General features: G+C 42.8%; 2 protein-coding genes across 2 annotated transcripts; both read right to left on the bottom strand.

The window, feature by feature from the left end:
• Positions 1-3,398: 3,398 nt before the first annotated feature.
• Positions 3,399-14,819, bottom strand: tyk2 (tyrosine kinase 2). The gene is made up of 24 exons (XM_030057513.1): positions 14,671-14,819; positions 13,863-14,066; positions 13,607-13,730; positions 13,365-13,497; positions 12,915-13,084; positions 12,239-12,617; positions 11,953-12,138; positions 11,503-11,660; positions 11,299-11,416; positions 11,007-11,190; positions 10,729-10,847; positions 10,446-10,616; positions 10,164-10,251; positions 9,778-9,905; positions 9,071-9,206; positions 7,964-8,115; positions 7,695-7,845; positions 7,510-7,601; positions 7,213-7,402; positions 6,660-6,778; positions 5,068-5,240; positions 4,872-4,989; positions 4,660-4,770; positions 3,399-3,764 (listed from the first exon to the last, which is right to left on the bottom strand). Exons 2-24 carry the CDS (start codon positions 14,044-14,046, stop codon positions 3,621-3,623), a joined length of 3,528 nt encoding a protein of 1,175 aa, XP_029913373.1. The 5' UTR covers positions 14,047-14,066; positions 14,671-14,819; the 3' UTR covers positions 3,399-3,620.
• A 1,161-nt stretch (positions 14,820-15,980) lies between these two features.
• LOC115363350 (cell division cycle 37, HSP90 cochaperone) lies at positions 15,981-19,314 on the bottom strand. The gene is made up of 8 exons (XM_030057514.1): positions 19,207-19,314; positions 18,596-18,877; positions 17,656-17,761; positions 17,422-17,537; positions 17,108-17,230; positions 16,728-16,910; positions 16,563-16,634; positions 15,981-16,401 (listed from the first exon to the last, which is right to left on the bottom strand). The coding sequence occupies exons 1-8, from the start codon at positions 19,312-19,314 to the stop codon at positions 16,261-16,263; spliced, it is 1,131 nt and encodes a 376-aa protein (XP_029913374.1). The 3' UTR covers positions 15,981-16,260.
• Positions 19,315-21,382: the final 2,068 nt, after the last annotated feature.

The raw sequence follows: 21,382 nt of genomic DNA, 5'->3' as shown, positions 1-21,382 counted from the left end.
ACTGAATTGAAAACAAGAATTAAACTCAAAACAACACAATACAAAACTATAATAACTCTGATCAGTGGTTCCCACAGTGGTCCAGTAACCTCTATGGAGGGTCCATGAGGGGCTTCAGATGGCTCCCCAGACCAACTAATTTTCGCACACAAGACTACAGCCAAGTGCAGCGTCTGTTTTGATCCAAACTTTACTTTCCCCACTGTTATTCATAACTAAAACAAAACAGCTTCAGATGGGATTTCATTGGACAGCTTATCAAATGGTGAGGTGGTCTGCGGTCTTATTTGGGGGTCATGACATGAGAAATTGGGAACCTCTGATTAAGGTTAATGAAAACATGACTCATACTGGGGTTTTTCAAAAATCATTACATATAATCGTATGAACTACCAAAGGATATTCTACTGGGCCTACTAGTCCTGATATTATGATAAAGGGTTACCAAAAAATATTATTTTTTTAATATGACAAGACAAAAAGTGTGACATGTGGTTTATTGGTGTAGTTAAATCTCCTGAGGCACATGAGTTGTTTTCAGAAAAAAAGGGGGGAAAATATTTTTATTTAGGCCAATTTTGTCAATTAAAACCAACACAATTCTATGTACAAATATATTTTTACTCAACTAGTCTGTTTACAGCTCACACACGTTGGAAGAAGTGAAAACAAACTTAATGGTAGTCATGTACTCCAGGTATAAGACACTTGAGAAATAATGTGACAAGTGTTTTCATATGGCAGTCATACAAACACCTCTGATCTGTTAACACCACCATAAATTGCAAATCAAAACAAAACGTTTTGAGTTACAGGATGATACAAATCATTATTTAATAACTCTTTTAAGAGTTTTGGGATAAGGATGTATTGTGTTAATTTACAAATATAAATTAGTTTTATAATTATGGGGATGAGAAGTCCCTTATTGTATACACTGGCTGTGATTGTGGTGGTAGTCTCTAAAGCTTTTGTGGGGGCCCGCTTTGTTGTGTTTGATAAGGTCCGCCTACAATAAATTTGTACATTGGCAAGGTTGAGGAGTAGGTTATTTATTAGTGCATTTAAAGGCTTAGGTTTTTTGCTGATCACAAGATGTAGGCCTGCAATAGCACAGGAACAGATGTCCACCATATCAATTAGCTGTGGGAGTCTACTTGTATCTTTATTTTGGTTTTGGTTGTGCTGAAGTCAACCAATATAGCAGGTTAGTGTAAGGTGGCAGGTTACACTGTGGTTGTCAAATATTACTTAAATTTAGGCATATCAACTGACATAATCTGAGAATCTTAAGTGATTGCCTTTAATGCTGATTTGTAGAGCTGATGTGTAGAGCGGGTCTGATGGTGGTTACTCATATCTGTATCCTCAAGAGTGATACCCCCCTCTTTTTCTGTTTTTGAATATATTACTTCCATACAATGGAGAAACTAGATTTGACCTTGTAAATTTTAGGTGTAGCCTACTCAGACTCTGTTTGTGAGAAGAATTTGCCTTGTTGCAGAAACGTAGGCCTTAAGGAACATCCAGAACTGCTCCTCAAGATTTGTATTTCTCCAGTGTTTCCAGTGCATACAAGTATTACACCCTCAAAACATACACAAACCTCATCTGCAACTTGTCTTTCAGTCAAAAGTTAAGTAAATCTGGGTCTTTTTTCAGAAGCATCATGCCACGTGGGGGCAGAGGAATGTGTTAAACTCTGCGCAACTGAGATTTTAGAATGCACACACATCAGTCAGCTCATAAATGAAATAATTTCCTGTACGAAATGCAATCATGGACACCCTGCAGAGGAACAACACGTGACTACATGGCCCTCTTGTCCCCATGCTTTGAAGCACGGATCCCGTAGTTCTGTCACATTCCTGGGGGTCGCAGTAAAACCCTGGAACAACATTCAGTTTTAAACAAGCTGGGGAATGTTGCTTCCACCGCCTACTGAGATCAATGAGTTCATCTGACAGAAAAGTTAACTCATGAAAAATAACTCAAACTGTATGAAACATGTAGTGGATGGTTGTCAGATCCGGTCCTGTCTTATATCAGAAATGTATATAAATTACCTAATTTTAGACGCATGCACACGACTGTATGAAATCTCCATATTTTGTATTTTGAAGGGAGACATAATGCTCATTTCAGTGTGCCGTGAAACGGTTGTGTGAAAAGCAGTTTATTAGATGATGATTCTGTCCCTTTATATATAAACAAGTGCAAAGTATAGATACATTCAAAAATTTACAAAAATTAAAATGAAAAGAAAGAGTTATGTTGCAAAACATACACAATTCTTAATACTTACTGTGATATATGCAAACTGTGAATATTTCTGAGAGACAACAGTTCACACTCTATGGCTAAAGACTGTTGGAGGCATTATGTCACCCCCCCCCACCAACCCCACCCTCAAATATAAGATGCAAATGCCTATACACAGGCAATTTCCAGTACTATGTCAAAAATAAGAGGATAGGAGTGTGCTTTCGTCCACAAGAAGCCTTTACTAGACAGCTATGGGAGTGCAGGCAGGGGGCACTGCAGAGCAGGAAACACGACCCTGGCCATCCTGTAGTAAATGATTACACTAGTGGCGACGTGATGACCAGAAATTCCGCGGAATATGAACACAACAGTGTTGCAGCACCCGTTACAGCAGGGGTGTCAAACTCGTGCCATGGAGGGCCAAGAGGCTGCAGGTTTTCATTCCAACCAACAACTCCACCAGGTGATTTCACTGATTAGTCCCGCCTCTGTTTCGAGGTAGGGTGATCAGTGAAATCACCAGGTGGAGTTGTTGGTTGGAATGAAAACCTGCAGCCTCTTGGCCCTCCATGGCACGAGTTTGACACCCCTGCGTTACAGTGTCCCTAAACGTATCCCACCCCTCCCCCTTTGTCTGTGGCTGATGTCATGTTGTGAGGTGGAACATAAGAACAGAAAACAACTTGTTTTAACAACTAAAAGATGTCGAAAATAAAATATACAGCAGAAGAGCTGAGGCGTCGTCATTTAGCGACACGGATCACTGTCAGAGATAAGGCATATGAATTTGCCAATGATTTTTATGAGAGCGAGGGAGTGTTGTACTGTAAAGTTTGTCAGCACGCAGTGGATTATCTGAGAAAAATAGACCATTGTGGAGCATCTAAAGTCCCAAAGACACGACAACAGAAAGAAGAGTGGTTTGGGTAAGTAACATCTACTACCTACTAGTTGCTTAACAGTCAGTAATAATTTTATATGTGCCGTCGTCACCGGTGATCTAGTTTCTGTCATGCTGACAGCTAACTCCCAAAGCTAAACTCCGTGTACAATGGTGTCGCGTGTGTGCGTGTGCCAGCCGTCCATATTTTGGGCGGTTATCTGTCCGTCCAGCACCTGCCCACCCATTCTGCAATTTTAATATAGGATTTTGCATGTTAAAAATTGTTATTTTTGCTCCAAACACATTGATTATAGTACTGGATAACTGTCTAAAACCTTAAAAAAAAAAAAAAAGACTCCGCAGAATCCCACAGATTTTCCTCCAGAATCACCAAAGAAAACCAGAAAAAAGTCCGCGGATTCCATGAATGAGTGGTGATGACTTATATTTCAGCAGGCCTGCAATTCAGTCCTCAACGAATTTGGGCCAAGGAAACATTCATATTAGACTGCCAGTCGTACGTTTGACGAATTGCATCAATTCTTTCAGTGAGGCATTTGAATGATGGCCGTTCTGAAGGCTCAGCATGCCAGCACTGCTGCATCAACATGTTCACCTGTTGGTAAAAATTACAAGAGCAAGAGTCAGTAAGGAGCTATCAGACTCAAACTCACCATGGAGATGTACAGTATGTTTTTTTTTTACTTAAATGTTATTAACATTTTCAGATTCAGTAACAAACCCATACATACATAAAAAAGAACAACATTGTCCTCTGTATGTGTTGCAACACCTTCAGCAAAATACAATAAAGTTTCCACCAGGGGCATCCAACATCACATAAGATAACCAAGGCCCTTCATCATCCAAAACACAGCTTTGTTCTGGTATGTTAGACCATTATAATTTGTTCGAAACACACATCTGATATTTTTCCCCATTTTGAATTATAGTCCTCCCATCTGTCCATCCTTCTGTAAAAAAGCTGTTCAAATGAAGCTACCCTTCCGAGTTTAGTAAACCACTCTCTTGATAGGAAGGAGCTTCTACTTTATTCCATCACCTCAGTAAAATCTGTCTGCCCACCATTATAGCAGTTTGAATTAACTCTGCATTTTTCACCATTAAAGGATCTCCCTTTAATATACCGGTAACCTGTTTTCAAAGTTGTTTCTAGTAATTTTTTTTATGCATTTATAAATTTTCCCCCAAAAGTCCTGTATTTGGGGGCACAAAGCATGACTAAGTATACCCTCTAATTTATGACATATCCAGCAGTTTGATGAGTTTTTAATACCCCTCCTATGTAAACTAGATGGTGTACAATAAAAACGATTAAGAATTAAGAAGTCTTAAGAAGTCTAATTTTTATATCTCGTCAGTTTCCTCTGATTGTGATCCTGATCCTATTCCATTGTCTCTTGTTGAATTTACAGTTTAAGTCATTCTCCCAATTTGTCCCGCACAGTGTGTGTACAGGATGTTTTAATGTGCAGCAATCTCATGCTCACCTCATGCGGACACTCTCTGGGACAGGGCAATCTCCTCTGTTTCTCCAGTAGTTTTATCAGTCCCATCACAGTCATCTGTCCCTGCACATTCCCCATCATTTCAAAGAATTTCTACAAAAAAAAAAAAAAACACCACAGTACATTTCACAGTTCATACAGAGATTCCAGGTTTGATTTAATTACTCTTGGGTTAATTGGTGAGGCTGACATACTGTTGGAGGGCTCTGACGATGGTCGCAGCAGGTTAGGATCTCGTACAGTGTGATGCCGAAGGACCAAATGTCAGAGGAGAAGGAAAACTTGCTCTCTTTCAGACACTCGATGGCATACCTATACAGCCCAAAAAAATACAGTTCACTCGCTGGTCAATGTATAGACAGAGGAACACTCAGCGGTGCATGAACCCACCAGAAGACAGGACTGTCTCCATCCTCACGGACACGGTAGTAGATCTCTCCCTCAGGGATGTACTTAGTCAGGCCAAAGTCTCCAATCTTTACCAGACTGTCATTCTCCACCAGGACATTGCGAGCAGCCAGGTCTCGATGGATGTATCGCTTTGAGTGCAAGTAATCCATTCCCTTTTCAAGAAGAAAATAATAATAGAAAGAAAAGACAGGGGGATAAAAAATAGAGACAGGACAAGAATAAGACTTCACACACAACAGACAGGATGGAGACACAAACCATCCAATGTAGAGAATACTTTTTAAGGGCCCACTCACATTGGCAAGTTTGAGCCCGTATCGTGCTAAAGCCAAAATCCCCCCCTCCCCAGTCCCCGGCTGGCCTGCACTCACATTACCTAAAGCCCAAACGCGCCCAAGCACGATTGCCCCCGGTGTGCACGTCATCACGTTGAAATACGACAACAACAGGCATGGCCCGACGTCATTATAAATAAATGTAGTTCAAATACATTCATCATGTCTTCCTTTTAACTAAAAAACGTTTTTGGTCCTTTTCATCAGATATGGGATGTTTATTTACCTTGACAGTTTTGGAGGTAACTTCCTCCTTCTTCAGAACGTCCAACTGACAGCCGGAGCGGCACCTGTCAGATCCGGCAGACCGGGTGACCGGGTGGCCGCACACCGCGCGGTGCCGCGGCCAGTGCCGGCCGGTGCCGACGCGGTGCCGGCCTGCACCAGGTCTGCCGGATCTCCGCACACAGACTGCTGTACTTTCATTATAAACCGACTTTTGTTTATACGCGGTTGCAGCAGCACAACGGACAATGACACAGACAACATGGTTGATTATTGATTGCGCAACGCGGCCATTCGCCGGTAATCGCCCTGCGCACATTAAACAGTTTTGCAGAGGCAGGAGGAAAGTTGCATGATTTACATCCGCGCACTGCGTGCGTGACCGTGCATGTGCTCATGTACGCGCCCGTACCGTGCAGAAGCACACCCCTTCCAACCGTGCCAGAGCGGGGGAAGTGTACTGTATTCAAGCACGATACGGAGCGATCACACTGGTCAAAGAATCCGGATTTTAAGGGCAATCGTGCTTGGGCGCGGATCAAACTTGCCAGTGTGAGTGGCTTCTAATAAGGAGAGTGCTGGTGAAATTTAGTGTTACACCTCAGTGTTAATATTTAAAGGCTAACTTAGGGTGAAAAGCTGTCCTAGCTAACAAAGATGCCCTAAGAACAAAAATGTGACAGTTAAGTTTGTAAGATAATATTTCTGAGAAATTATTCCTGGCAGAGATTACTTCTTGGCAGTTTATTCCTGTGGGTGTCACATGACTGACAGAGAGCATGTAATTACATGAAAGCGCTGAACTCATGGCAGAATGTTATAACTTTAATGCAGAGAAACTTTGACGAAACCAAATTAATGCTCTGTTGACTGTGATGGGCTACCTCCCTCTGTGGGCACAGTTTTGTACACTGTGTACAATAACCTGGACACCTAGCAAACTAAAAAGCAAACAAACAACAAACGCAAATGCCATGCAAACAAAAAAAAAAAAAACAAAAAAAAACTCACCTGACAGATCTGCTGAGCAAAGAGGAGGCACTGGGGCACACCCAGTTTACGTTTGGGAAGGTACTCCCTCAGACTGCCCAGTGGAAGGTACTCCATGATTAGCTGCACCACCTGCCCTCCTGCCAGTGGACAAGAAAAGCATTTACCTCTGTTTGTTACATAACAGCTGTGTGTCCACTCGGTCCCTCTTTACAGCATTGAACTTATGTTTTCTATTGTTTCCAAATACCATGAATAAGCTATTACCTGCCAGGAGTAAAGTACATTTCAATGCTTTGCATGCTGTGTGTTGACAGTTCACATTATTACCTTCACAGTGAAAAAATGCTGCACTTCAAAATGATTTTCAATATTTGCGCAGCAGCATGAAGAGCCATAATTATTTCCATTAAGCATATAACTGAGAGCTGCAAGCTGAAAGGGAGGCGCCTTCTTGACACGACCAAACTCTCCGTTGCACATGCACACACTCTGTGCTCAAGAAGAGGATATAGATGAAGCAGATGGTGTAAAGCAAACAGATGACAGCTGAGATAAACCAGCTGAGACTCACCGAGCTCAGTACAACAGCCCTTGTACTTGACGATGTTGCTGTGGTACAGGGACTTCAGGATCTCAATCTCCTTCATCCAGCCCTCATGGACATGGCCTCCTTCTTGTTTCAGAGCCTTCACTGCCACACGTTCTCCAGTCCCATCGTTGGCAGGGTCATACAAGTAGAGAGTCACTTTTCCAAAGTGACCCTGAGGACGGCACAAAGCGCTGTGGGTTACTCTCTGATTTAAACAGCACCACTTTGAACACAGAGGAATAAGTCCATTCTGATGTTTTATGTGTTAAAGGAACTCACCTCTCCTAGGTCCCTCATCTTTTTCAGATAGCGTTTGTGAAACACACTGGGATCTGAGCCAGGGAGGGCCTCACTGGGGGATATATCAGGATCTGACCACAGACATTAAACATCCAGCAGTCATTAGATTTGGACAGATTGGGGAGGAAAAAAACAGGTAATATTGTGAGCAGGCAAAAACTTACTTTTGATCATGATTTCAGTGAGTTCTCTCAGCACTGTGCGGAAAGAGGGCCTCTCCACAGGCTCATAGGTCAAACACATGCTGATGAAGCTGGCCAGTTCCTGGGACGATGGTTCAGTTAGCCGACCCTTTTGCTGGTAGAAGCGCTCTTTCTACGGGGGATTAAGTTTAGGAGTCATAATTCAGAAGAGATCCGAGGGACAAAATGTGCAGGGATGACTTGTGGCTGCTGGAAGGGCACCTGGAGTGATGGCAGTGGCGTGAGCTTACCTCAGACAAGGTGCTGCTGCTCATAGGAAGATCACCGTTGTTGCAGATCTCCAGCAGTGTGACACCGAAGCTCCACTGGTCGGCAGCATTGCCAATGGGGGCGCCACTCTGAACACATTCAGGGGCAATCCATGGGATCCGCTCAAGACGCTCTGTAGTGCAGATTATGACAAAAAAAAAAAAGAAAACACTAAAAAAAACACACTAACATGTAATGTATTCATCTCAAGTCCAAACGAATATGTGAGTAAACTATAATCCAGAGTATATCAGTTCATTCACACAATGTTAATTCTATAGTTTAACATTTAAAGTGCTTCCTGTCTGAAGTCAGTGTTGGCATCTCTCATCACTACTCATATGATTTGGTGTTTTGTTCTCCATCTGATAAGGGCTGATCTGGGTTTCAGAAAGTAACCAAGTAAATCTAAGAATCTTTAGGGAGTGCGATTAGTAGATTAATGTGATTTCATTTTTAGAAAATAATGCCTGATATGAAACTATGATGCGGTAACAACCAAGCTAGCTGCTACCACATCTGGTTGCCTTTTCAAAACCCACAGAGTGTACACTTTTTTACAGTTTTGGTTACAGACTCTCAACCTCCCTTAACGTATTTTGAGTGTAATTCATTTGACAAAAAAGACATTTAACACACAATAAGTAAAGTTAAAGATCAATTATGATAGCATTAGCATATATATTAAGATATTTATTTATATATCAAAATTTCTTATCATGACTTCTTTTGGCAATAATCATGAAGTGAAAATCTCATATCGTGACAGCCCTACTTTGCATGATGCTTGTTCATGACCACCAAATTACACCATGTTGGCTGACTGGATTAACACTGAAAAAACTGAAATACTTTAGTAGGTTTTTTTCTTTGGTGACATCCATAAATTTACATTGTGAGAAGACGACACAAGCAAGACAAGAGGAAACGGGCGACAGGAAGAGGTCTGTGTGAAGCTTCCTGCCTTGATCTGATTAAAATAAGGCTGAGGAGTAAACAAACTACAGAATATCTGCAACCAAATGACAAAATTGGGACACTTTCTAATACAGTGAAGCCTTGGTTGACAGCTGTCTGCTGGCACTGACCTTCTCGGGAGAGGACGTTGAGGGCAATGCCAGGGTCACTCAGCTTGATGAAGGGAGAGGTGCCATGCTCCAGACCAGGCCGTGCCACCAAAATATTCTTGGCGCAGACGTTACCATGAACCAGCCGCTTGGTCTCCTGCAATGATCAAATTAGTACTGGCATTAGCTATTTGGAATGCGGCGTATGATTAAAGTACTGGCAACAAAAGCTACTATTAAATATGCAATGTCAAAAATCACAAACAAAAGATTGCTAATGTAACTGAGGAAACTGAAAGCAAACTGGCACAAGAGGTGTGAAACGCTGGCACACATAAAGCCAGCGGCAGACTTTAGTCCGCTTATTTTGAATTTATGGTAAGTCACAGCCAACAGTCAGTGGTGCATAACACAGCAACGAGATTGACCAGATGCTTGTGCTATGCAAGATCAAGATAGAGGCACTAGAAGTTCACTCGCATGAGTTGCAACACTTATCTTAGATATGGTTTGCAGTAATCTTTCCATTAGCACGAGTGAACCATGTCAGAAAATCATGAATGTTTCTGTTAATTTAGTGCTGGTGTTTCTGTCATTTTCATCATACCCTAATCACAAAAATGGAGATTAATACTTAATAATTTTAATCTAGCAGTGTTGTGGGTAGTAAAGGCACAGTATTTGTGTTGTTTGTGATACACAAAGAATGCAGAAGAGCGTGGACTCACAAGATAACTGAGGGCACTGGCAAGTTGTTTGGCGACAATAAATTTCCACTGAGGCGTCACTAATGCCTTTTCTTTGCGAAGGAAAACATCCAAAGGTCCGAACTCCACAAATTCCTCTACCATGATGTCTGTGAGGAAGCCGAAGACAGTTTGTAAGGTGCAGTCTGACCTGGTGCTATATGCAAAATGTTAACTTCTCTGAGAGGCAAAGGGATGAGTGACAAGTGTACTTGTGTATGCGGTTTATTGGTTTATGGTCCAGCTAGCATCAGATATATCCAGCTTTTAACACAGCTCTATCTTTGACAGTGAAGTACACCAACGAGGAAGTCATACACCTAGATATAGAAATGAGAGTATGAAGCTGAACAGTGTTATAACCTTACTTTCAGATCCTTTGACAGATACGCCGTGCACAAACACCAGGTGACTGTGGGATACCTGACTCATGAGACTAGCGGTCTCAAAAAATGCCTACGAGAAAGAACAAGGAAGAATTACTGAAAGTGCAAAAAGCAAGAACATAATGAGTATGAATAATACTAGTCCCCTACATAAAAATGCCTGTTGCTGATCAATAAACTACCACAGCTGCTCATCTGAGTGAGTCAGCATCTATTATTAGATGCTGAGCAGAAGATGATACGGCTTTACCAATATCTGCTTACTAATGCAATATCTTTATGGCTTTGCTCTAGGATCTTGAGAACCACTCGGATCCCTTTGCGGTCAGTGTGGTTGTTGTTGAACTCATCATCCTCCTCGTTCTCTCCTCCGCCCCACACCAGCAAACGCCCGGAGTAGATGTTGGTCCTGGTGCCGCGGCCCAAGTGCTGCTCCTGCTCGTGAAACGCAACACCACCAGGTCAGTTCCAGGACCAAGAACACAAAGCTTGTCAGGTGAAAAAGATCAGGTCACACTGAGGTGGAAAGTGGGTTTAATTTCATCACCTGTACAATCTCTTTGTCTTTGATCTGATGGAAGCGCAGCTGGGTCAGGTTCAGGGTCAGAGAGTCACGCTGAACACGGCGGTCTACACCTTTCCTCATCACTAGCAGGTTGGACAGGTCTGCGTTACACACACAAACATAAATACACATTAGCCTTGTACAAGACAGCTGTTCAATAATACAGGACCCTGAAAATTCACATCATAGTTTTGAGAAAAAAAAGCAGAAAAACATCAAGACAAATAAACAATGATATAATAGCCTGTGTATGTACCAACCTGTTGATCTGGGTAGACAGCATTTCTTGACTGTAAAACTGTCTGGGCCGGACTTGAGCACAACGGTCTTGAGGCTGTCGGTGAGCTCCTTCACACTGGAGAATTTTCGGTCCCAGCCTTCCAGACTAAACATCGAGTCCTTGTGCAGAATCCGAAACTGCTTGTGGCTCAGTCCCAATCCATTCTGTAGGCCGCAAACATACATACAGACACACGGGTATACGTAGCCGAAACTTTTCAAACACCACTGTGCTGAAATAATTCCTAGAGAGTGGCATGAGAGTCACCTTACCTGATTTTTGTTCAGGACAGCTAGTATGATGCGGTGATAGTTGAGAGCACTCCAGCGTAAGAGGAAAGCTCCCTCCTCTGCTGCCTCCTTTTTCAGCCTCAGCAGCACAAAGTCGTCGCTGGAAACATGCCAGAGTTGTGATATAATTGCATGTCAGTGTCTTTAAAACGTGCATAGGTGTATTGTGTGTGAGGGAGGACTCACTGCATAGGTCCATGTAGTCCATTTGCGTCACCGAGAACTACCCTTGGAGGAGCCACGTCATGACAGAGATAGTGGTGGGCGTCTGCAGTGAGCCGGAAGTATCCATCTAGCAGGGAGATGAAGGAACGAGCCTCCTGGCTGGAGTTCATCTGAACCTCCTACACACACATAGAGAAACACCACTAGGTTACTGCCAGAGCTCCCACTGGCAGACAGGCAGAAATTCACAAGGCAAAATTCCCCCAACAAAACAAAACTCAAGCACTTAAACATAAAATTACAGAAAGTACCTAGGCGTACATGCATACTGTCTTAAGAACTGGCTTTCTGTTGAGTACAGCGGCCAATACACAGCATACCAATTAAATTAATGGATTACAACCAACCAGCACTGTCCAATTAAATTAATGCATTGCAGCTTTTACATAAATGAAAGGCAAGTGCTCTCACCATAGAGTGGTTGTCCTGCTTGCTAATGCACACATTAGCTCTGGTGATGGCTATGTGAGATATTTCAGCAAAGTCACAGAAAGAGGTCCAATTATTGGGCGTGTTGGCGTTGGATTGGCTGGGCTGTTGCTTTGCTTTCCTCATGTAGTCCGTGTCGCCTGGTCTTAAGTAAGAGTTTTCCTGAGCCTGGGAGAAAGACGGCCAAATGAAATAGCAAATAGCAGCCTAGGGTAACATGGGACATTATATGCACATAATAAGCTCTAAGTAGTGTGTCTGGACATACCTTTTGCCCTGATACTTTCCTCCACTGAATGCCCTTGGTGCCAGAAACCATTATTTCATGTGTCACAGGAGCACCAAAGCTGTCTCCCGCATCCCCGATGGCGTGGGTGGTGCTCAGATAGGAGCTACTCCCATCCCCGTCCTTCCTCAGCTCCAGGTGGGACACGGGGAAGATCTCTACACCAAAGCGAGGTGCCAGGTGCTCCAGTGTAGATATATACTTATACATGACTTCCTGGGAGCTCAGCCGTCCCTGATCCACAGTGTGCTGCTGGAAGGTCCGCACAAAATCTGCAAACACTCGCCTGATCCTGATCTTAATAAGGAAGTTGTCCCTGGATATATGTTTGGAGAAAGACCTTGGAATGCAGCGCAGGAAGCTGTGAAAACAGAGATCTGCATGTTATGTGGATGCAGCAGTTAAATTAGATTAGATGAAGCTTTAATAATCTCCATGGGAAAATGGGTTGCCGCAGAAGCAGAAAACAGGATATGGATAAGACTAAGATGAGTGCAGTATAATGAAGATAAGGAAGCAAATAATTACAAGAAATGATAAAGAAAATGAAAAATCTTTGCTGCCAGATTTACACGTTGAAGTGGATGTTCACAAGTGCATTGCTGTTCATGACGTATACATGCAAGTAATATATGATAGCTCTCCAGCAACTTATAACCTGTTTTTTTTGGCAGCTTCTTCTAAGGTACAGCCTGTTTGCATTGCCAGGTGGGAGAGGTGAAGCACAGCCATCCCCAGGCTCTCATTCTTGAAGCAACTGAGCTCCTCCTCCGACTCCTCCGACACATCTTCCATTGACACGACATCATTCACAAAATCATATTTAGCCTATTGTGGGCAAAAAAGGCAAGAGTTTTACCTATTTAACCATTCCAGGCATCACAAAAAAAAAAAAAAAAAAATGCCTGGAATGGTTACCTATTTAACCATTCCAGGCATCACAAAAAAAAAAAAAAAAAAAAAAAAAAAAAAAAAAAAAAAAAAAAAATCAATATGATAAACACAACATAATATTGAGAATGAAACCCTGTGTCTCAATGAGATTACCTATATAAATGAAGGTTAAATTTAAAAAAATAATAATAATAAAGGCCATGATAAAACACACCTGGGAGAATAAATATTCCAAGGAGGTCATTTCCAGAAGAGGGGAACCTCCCGGCTCTGTGCCAGAGCGTAGACCATAACGGGATACAGTTGGCTCCTTGTCATTTAGCCCATGCCAGTTGCGGAAGTAAAACCTGAGTATGAGGAAACAGTTATTTTATGTCCCCGGAGCTCATTGTATGTGAACATCCTCAGTTTAATGCATGCAACTTCCCGCCTGAAGATACACAAACAACAACTAACCTCATGCGGTAGTGAAGTACGAGGCCAGGGTTCTTCTCTGGACTGAAAACATGGTTTGGGCTGTACCAGCAGCAGGATTGTGGCTCGTACAGAGCAAACAATGAGTGGCATAGAGGAGTGATGCCTGGGGGAGAGGAAATACTCAGATTACATTCACGTGCGTTCATCATTGTCACAAACGCTGGCTAAAATACAAAAAAAAAAAAAAAAAAAAAAAAAAAAAAACGTGAAGTCAAGCCAAGGCTGTCATGCTCACCTACGGCCTCAGCGGCAGAGATACACAGCCCCTCTGCTGTGACCTCTCCGGCCGTGTGGGACAGGTAACGCTCCCCACCCTTTGTCCAGAAGAGGTAGACATGGATGCCCTGACCCTGAGGAGGCTCACAGAGCTTTGGAAATGCCCCAGATCTGGCACTCTTGAAGATCCCACTTCCAGACATGCTGGGGACAAACTGGATCACTGACACACACACACACACACACACACACACACACACACACACACACACACACACACACACACACACACACACACACGTCATATGTAATACACTCATAGTATGCGGATGTGTAAAAATCACTGTCCTGGAAAGAAACAACACATGCAGGCCTGCACAGACACGCACGTGAGAGTAAACTTAAAGCCTCCTATTTATTCCCACCACTCAATAACCTATTACGCTCCTCCTTCTTTCTTATTAGTTTATGAGCTATACACTGGTGAACCGATACTTAAAAAAAAAAAAAAAGAAAGAAGTGGAAATGACTAAGAACATGTCATGGCCGATGGCCGATCGGATCACTCGATCAAGAGGCCTTCCGGATTGAAGCCTGTTTATTGTTTACATTGTGAGTAAACACAAGAGCAATAGGCTACGACGCAACAGCGATGCATTATTGCTACAATACGCCTACAGTTTATCACTTGTCACTGCGTCACGGAATGGCCCCTAAAACACGGGTCATTCTCAAGTGTCGCCTGCCCGATGCCATAATATAAAGTCGACACTGATCCTAATGTATTTACAAAACTTCGATATGAGAGTTAGCGTCAGATATCTTACCATTTAAGGCGATCTCTCTTCTTCTTCTTTAAATTTTTTTTTTTTTTTTTTTACAGATGTGATAAATAGCCTAAAACGCGAAACAGAAATGTCATTCGCTTTTCATTGCCGTCCGAGCGTATTTCCCCCTCATCGCTCCGTCTCCTGGATTCTCGTGAAGAACTGCGTGACGACAACAGGGCTTCTCGAAACCAGCGAGCCCGGAGCCACGCCCTCTGCTCCGGGGGGGCCGGGCAGGACACCACACACACACACACACACACACACACACACACACACACACACACACACACACACACACACACACACACACACACACACACACACACCACAGCAACTCATCTGGGCTGACACCACGTCAAATTTATGGCAGTACATCATTGTAAGTAGTATTAAGTTGACTCGACTTATTTGGGATACAGAGAAAAAAAAAATCTTTTCTGGGGGATATTCCACAAGATTAGAGGCTCAGCCATGTAACTGGAAAATATACATATCCTGCTGATAATAACACAATTTCAGGGGGTCTAAATCACCAAACATGATAAGCCCACTAAGTTAGCAGGATATCTGCACACAGTAAATGAAAAAATATCTCAAGTTCAAGTAAACAGAGCTGCTCCAGGTTAAATCACTAATCCGGTTTAGAGATCCAGCACTCAGGAGATAATGTGTTTTGTAGGAAATCTTACAGTTATTTGACTAATCTGCCAATTCTCGCCTTGTGCAACACCCCCCTGGAAACACTGGCTAAATATTTGTTTATTGCTGTTTGTCAAGTGAGATTCTTTAGCTGGAAGTCATAACTCAGCCGCAGTTTTATTTATCAACAATTCACTGTTCGGACCAAACAAAGTTAATCTGGAAATAGCCTGTATATTTAAAAAAAAAATATATATATAGTGGCAGCCCCACTTTTTTCATGCAAGGGCTGATATTTCAGTGCTGTAATTTTACACGAGGAGGACACCTGCTGGTTGAATTCTCAGAGATTCACTGCCATGCCTTGGTATGACTTAAAACCTAAGAAATGTATTTTGTGTGTGGATCTCTAGTTAAAAAAACAGGAGGTAGCCATCTAAACATGCCAGAACTCATAAAATTCCCTTCAAATTTGCACATACCAATAAATCAATTATATGGCTATTATAAGTCATACAAACGTTATTTCCCTCAACCGTATAACCATAAAAATGAGTTAACATACTGATGTAGACAAGAGAACCAGCAAGGACATGTATGTACACTCTCTCTCTCTCTCTCTCACACACACACACACACACACACACAAAGACAAAGAGACAAAATAATAAGCATAAGTGTAAGAATACAGCTTTACTGATGTCCAAACAATTAAAAGGTTAAGAAACACGAAAGGCAATTCCATTTCCAAGCAGGTGATACTGATCCAACATTGTTGCGTAGTTAGGCGAATGCTGTGACAAATTCCTAATCGCTGAGCTAAATATCTTTGAAATTCATTTAATTGTTCCCAGACTCTGGCAACAAACTAGGCATACACATAGGGATGTAGCAATACAGAGGGTGCGTACATTTGTAAAAACAGTCATATCATGAAATCAGCGTTGGTCATTCCTTCTTATTCTCTTCCATCTCGTGTTTCACCTCCTCATAGGTAGCATCTTCCTCTTTGTCGTCCCCGTCGTCTACCTTCGAGTTGGGGACCCAGAGTCCGGAGTCTATGCATCTCTTCATGTGAGCCTTTGCCTCCTAAAGAGTGCAGAACAAACCACATTTATTGAACTGACACACAATAGGTTTTTAAAAAACATATTTACAGTGTGCGAGAGGTAAACTGTCGAACAGCTACGAATAAAATCATGTCTTCCTAAAACCCTTGGCTTTAACAAGATATCCGTTTTTAAACTTACCGTTGGGTCCATTTTGCTGATAACATCCTGTAACATTTGGATGTCTTTCTCATCGAAGCATTTCTGCATCTCCTGCAATTGAAAGCATACCCGACTTCAGCCATTTTAAATTGACAGCAGAGCTTAAAGTGATCACACTGGGGCCACTGAAGAGCAAGCACTTACAGCTGGTAGGGACTCGTACACGTCAACGGGATCAAGCCCTCCGGGTCCCAAGCGCTTCTGTCGCTCCTCCTCCTCATACTCCTTCATGGCCTTTTCTATGCGGATCTTGGCCCTGCCGCGAACCCTCTCCTTGAATGACTCCAGCTCATCGTTGAAAGCATCCTGGTACTGCTGGTCTGCTGTCTGCAAGAGACACATCACCTGATTATTCAGCAACTATTAAATTGTGTTTAATAAATAATCAACATCGTTCAGGGATTTAAACACACAAGAACACACACAATATCTGCTGCCTGTTGTGTGAGTGTACGCCTGTTTATGTGCCATCTCTGACCATGTGGCGTGATTCAAGGTTGTCCCACTGAAGCACCCAGAATCACCTTAATCTTAGTGAAGAACTGACGAAAGCAACCGCGTGGGTCCACCTTGAGGCTTTTTGCCAGCTCCAGAATGAACTGCATTACAATAGTCTGATGAGCCACTTGCTCCATCAAAGCGTGTTTCTATGGAAGAAGCACAGGAAGCATTGTTTTAATTAAAAACATAAAAACATGTATATGTAAACATAATGTAAAACATGCAATGTAATGGATATTCAACAGTACTGTCATAGCAGATTAAGGCAAGAAAAAAACTATTCATCTGCATATAATCAGTACAGTGATAAATAAATATTTGCTATGCAACTGTTTACCTCTTCAACTTCAAGGTCAATGCACATGATGACAAGGTAGTTTGCCGTCTCCTCACAAACCAGATGAGGGTTGTCAGAAAGGTACTTCTGGCTGTCATCCCAACGTCGCAGCATGCCTGCAGCAAAGGCAACACTGAGGGACCTTCGCTACTCTTAACTTATGTTTTCAAGAATGCCTCTGAGATGTAGCAAACAATGTAGCACCAACAAAATGATTCATAAAACGGTTCTCACCAAAATGTTTAATCTCCTTCTCATACTTGTCCACAAAGGTTTTATGCTTTTGCTCTTTCTCCTCCTCAGTCTCCTCAGAGGGATCTGGTTTGACATTCACAATGCTCTGTGGAAGAGACAAGGGGACAGAAAGTTGTCATCAAAAACTATCTATAGCTCTGATAGAATTTCATATCTGACTACACAAGCAGTTTGTTGTTGCTCACAGGCAAAAGCAGGTAATCTGCAAAGCATCACTTGAGATTTTTTTTTTTCCTACTGTTGGGGAACTCCAGTAATTTTGGCATGAATAGTATCCACCAAGGACACCTTACTTCATTGAAATTTTTATAGATAAAACTTGTTTGACTGTTGACTGTTCTGAGGTTAGTATGGTTAATAACTTGTGCACGTTGTTGCTCTGCTCCCAATTTAGTCTCAGATTCTGGACCTGAAATCTCATTTTTTTGTTCACTCTCTCATATCTTGAAAATATTCCTAAAGCCCTTGGTAAGAGCAGCACACATCTTTTGAAGGTCTGTATGGCTGCAAGTAAAAAAAAAAAAAAAATTACAAAATGCTGGCTTCAGAAGAAACCACCACATCGCCCTCTTCACCAATGTAATCAACTCTAACCGCTCAGTGGAGAAACTGTCCTTCACCCTCTGACTACACAAGGGAAGTAGATACTGGGGAAAAAATGGAATTGCTATAATCACCTGGACTTTTGACAAGCTTTTTTCACTTAAACTTCTTAAATGCACCATACACTGTGCTTGTGCCTCTTTTCACCAATACCAAATTGGAGAGGGGTTTCACATAGTAACCAAGAAGTGAGGTACATGACATTATGCTGCCAGATCCTGCAGTGTATTTTGATGCATCATCCCCCCACCCTCCCCAGCAAAACAAATGATAAAGGAGAATGGTGAGGGCTTCGGCAAGGTGAAACATATTTCACCTTGCTGAAGCCCTCCTTGCTGAGCGTGTCCACATTCCAAGGCATCTTCTTCTCTTCCCGCCGGTGCTCCTCTATCTTCTTCTCCCACTCTCGCTCCTCTTTTTTCAGTTTCTTCTCCTCGGCCTGGGCCTTGCTCAGCTCCGCTTTGGCGTCATCTGTTGCCGAGTTAGCTAGTTCTTTTGTTTTCTTCTGTGCATCTGCCAGCTTGCGCTTGCATTCGGCAAGTCCCTTATCTAATTCATCTCCCTTTTTCTGAAATTCCTCCATTCGCTCCACACGTGCCTGGATGACAAAAATCAGAGCGTTAGACACTAAATCACCACCAGGCTTGCAGACCTGCTGCTGTGCATGCACCACACAGTCTTGTGGCTTGTTGTTGCATTGCTTTCCTTACTCTGTGACTGTGCTGAATTAACCTGCAATACAGTTTGGTTTTACTAATATATAATAACTTACATAAGTGTATCATCCTTTCAAAATATGTAACATTATACAATTGGCTATCTGTACCATTAGCCAGCACTGTTAACGTGTACCCACGCTTTCTGAACAAATTTGTTAAGTGCTACTAAACTTGATATAAATGCACTGTGTGGAAATGCTTTAGTTACCTGGTGTCTCCATCTGAAAAGGCTGGGTGTGTCGATGTTTGGGTGTGTGTCGTCTTCATCGTCGGAGACCTCAATGTGGTCCCACACGCTGTAGTCTATCCCAGACATTATGCTAGCAAGTGCTAACCAAGGTAGCGTTAGCCTGCGAGATACTCACAATAAGCTACTGGATTAAATGTACCATACACCAGTGCTGAGGGAAATGTATGTGGCAGTCGGAGCCAACGGCGGTGTGACAGGTGTGTTTGATTTCAGTGAGGAGGCCGCTGCCTGTGTTTGGCCAGGACTACTCCAGGTGAACGTATCTTGGCATTAGCTAGCCACACACTGCTACAATTTCTAGAAGGAATTGCTGCGTTTCCGCTTTTTGACGTCACCGCGCTCTCCTTGTCGCATTGACGTATGGCGTCAGGATCTCAGCGTGCTTGAATTTACATGTTCATCTCACCAGGCACTGTTTCCTTTCATTAGGGCCCGAGCGCTGGAACAGCGCGAAGCCCTATTGTAATTGCTTCGTTTTTTATTATTATTCTTACGTGTCATTTGGCCTTAATTTGACCCCCTAAACATGCTCCAAAACTCACCAAATTCGGCACGCAGGCCAGGTCTGGCGAAAAATTTGATAAAATGGACAAACGGACCCCCTAAGTGCAAAAATGGGCTCGGTAGCGCCACCTAGGGACACAAAGGCAGCTGCTGTGGCCCACAGGAATGTGATAGAAACACCAAACCAACGCCGAAATGTAGGTCTCATGAAGGCCTACAAATCACGCGCTGACACCCCCCCTCTAAAACCAACAGGAAGTCCGCAATTTGCGTTTGAACATCACGTTCTCGCCCAAAATTCCGCTTTGAACAAAATCTATCTCCTCCCAGGGCGTAAATGCCAGCGGCTTGAAAATTTAATAGATGACAGAGGACACAGTGCTGAACAAAAGTTGCTAAAAACTCCGTCATTACTCGATTCGTTTGGATTTTATAAGCCCTCAAAGTCAGAGTGGCCAGAGCCAAAATCTCATTTTTTCCCATGGAGTTTGGTGTGCAGAGGCTGACACTTGGCACTAATTAGGCCCCTGGACTCTAAAGTAAAAGTCTGATGGCTTTGAAAACTATGCAGATGGAAAGAAGACGAAAATTCCTACAAAAATATGTAGTTTTGATGTGGATTGGACCAAGTCTGTGGGAGCTGTGAAGAGTTTTCAAACATTTTTGACTCTGGTGTGCTCTGCTCTGCACTCTGCCTGGACATGTGACTCACTCTAACTGCCTCATGAATGTGCAATACACACCCATTGTAAGAGCTCAGAGGGAGCAGAAAACACTCTCAAACTAAAACTGCCATAACTCAAAAACGGTAAAAGATAGCAAAATCATGTAAATGGGAGATTTATAGATCCGAGTCTCGTGACTCGTTTAAACTTTGAATCAAGTCTGTCACTTAAACGGTGACCGAGCTGTGACACCTCAAAAAGGGGTGGGTTTTCTGGATTTCTCCATTAGATTGAATGAGGATTTCTCTGTCTGCCTGCATTTTGGTGTGATCATGCCACAGCTGCCACTACTCAAGTCAGTCAGACACTAGGACATGCTAAGGGCGCCATCTGCTGGAGGGGCGCTGCTAGTGGCCAGAGGGGCACCAGCAGCGAATGTACTACCAGTGGGTTTTTTGTTGGCGTCATGTGTGTGTGTGTGTGTGTGTGTGTGTGTGTGTGTGTGTGTGTGTGTGTGTGTGTGTGTGTGTGTGTGTTTGTGCACGTGCACATGTGTGTGTGTGTGTGTTTGTGTGAGTGAGTGAGTGAGTGAGTGAGTGTGTGTGCCTGCATTTTGGTGTGATCATGCAGCAGCTGCCAGTAGTCCTGTCGGTCACACGCTAGAACTTCCGCGACCTTTCAAAATAAAAGCCCAAAACTCTTTCACAATAAAAGCACCGAAAAATACCCTTAAAACTGGAACAAACGGACGAATTGTCTGCGCTTCGACACGCGCGCCGTCCCCGACGTGCACGGGGGGGGGGGCGAGGGCCCGTCCAACGCTGCTTGCAGCTTTAATCTTCATCTTCATCTTCTGACTAACTAATTAATTAACTAACTTCTTAATTCTCATGTTACCTTCAAATTTGCTTAATTTTTTTTTTTTTTTTTTTATCAGAGTTGGGTTCAGTTTGACCCCAGCTATT

Source organism: Myripristis murdjan, chromosome 8 (assembly GCF_902150065.1).
Source record: "Myripristis murdjan chromosome 8, fMyrMur1.1, whole genome shotgun sequence".
NCBI lineage: Eukaryota > Metazoa > Chordata > Actinopteri > Holocentriformes > Holocentridae > Myripristis > Myripristis murdjan.
This window is presented reverse-complemented; position numbering and strand designations above follow the sequence as displayed.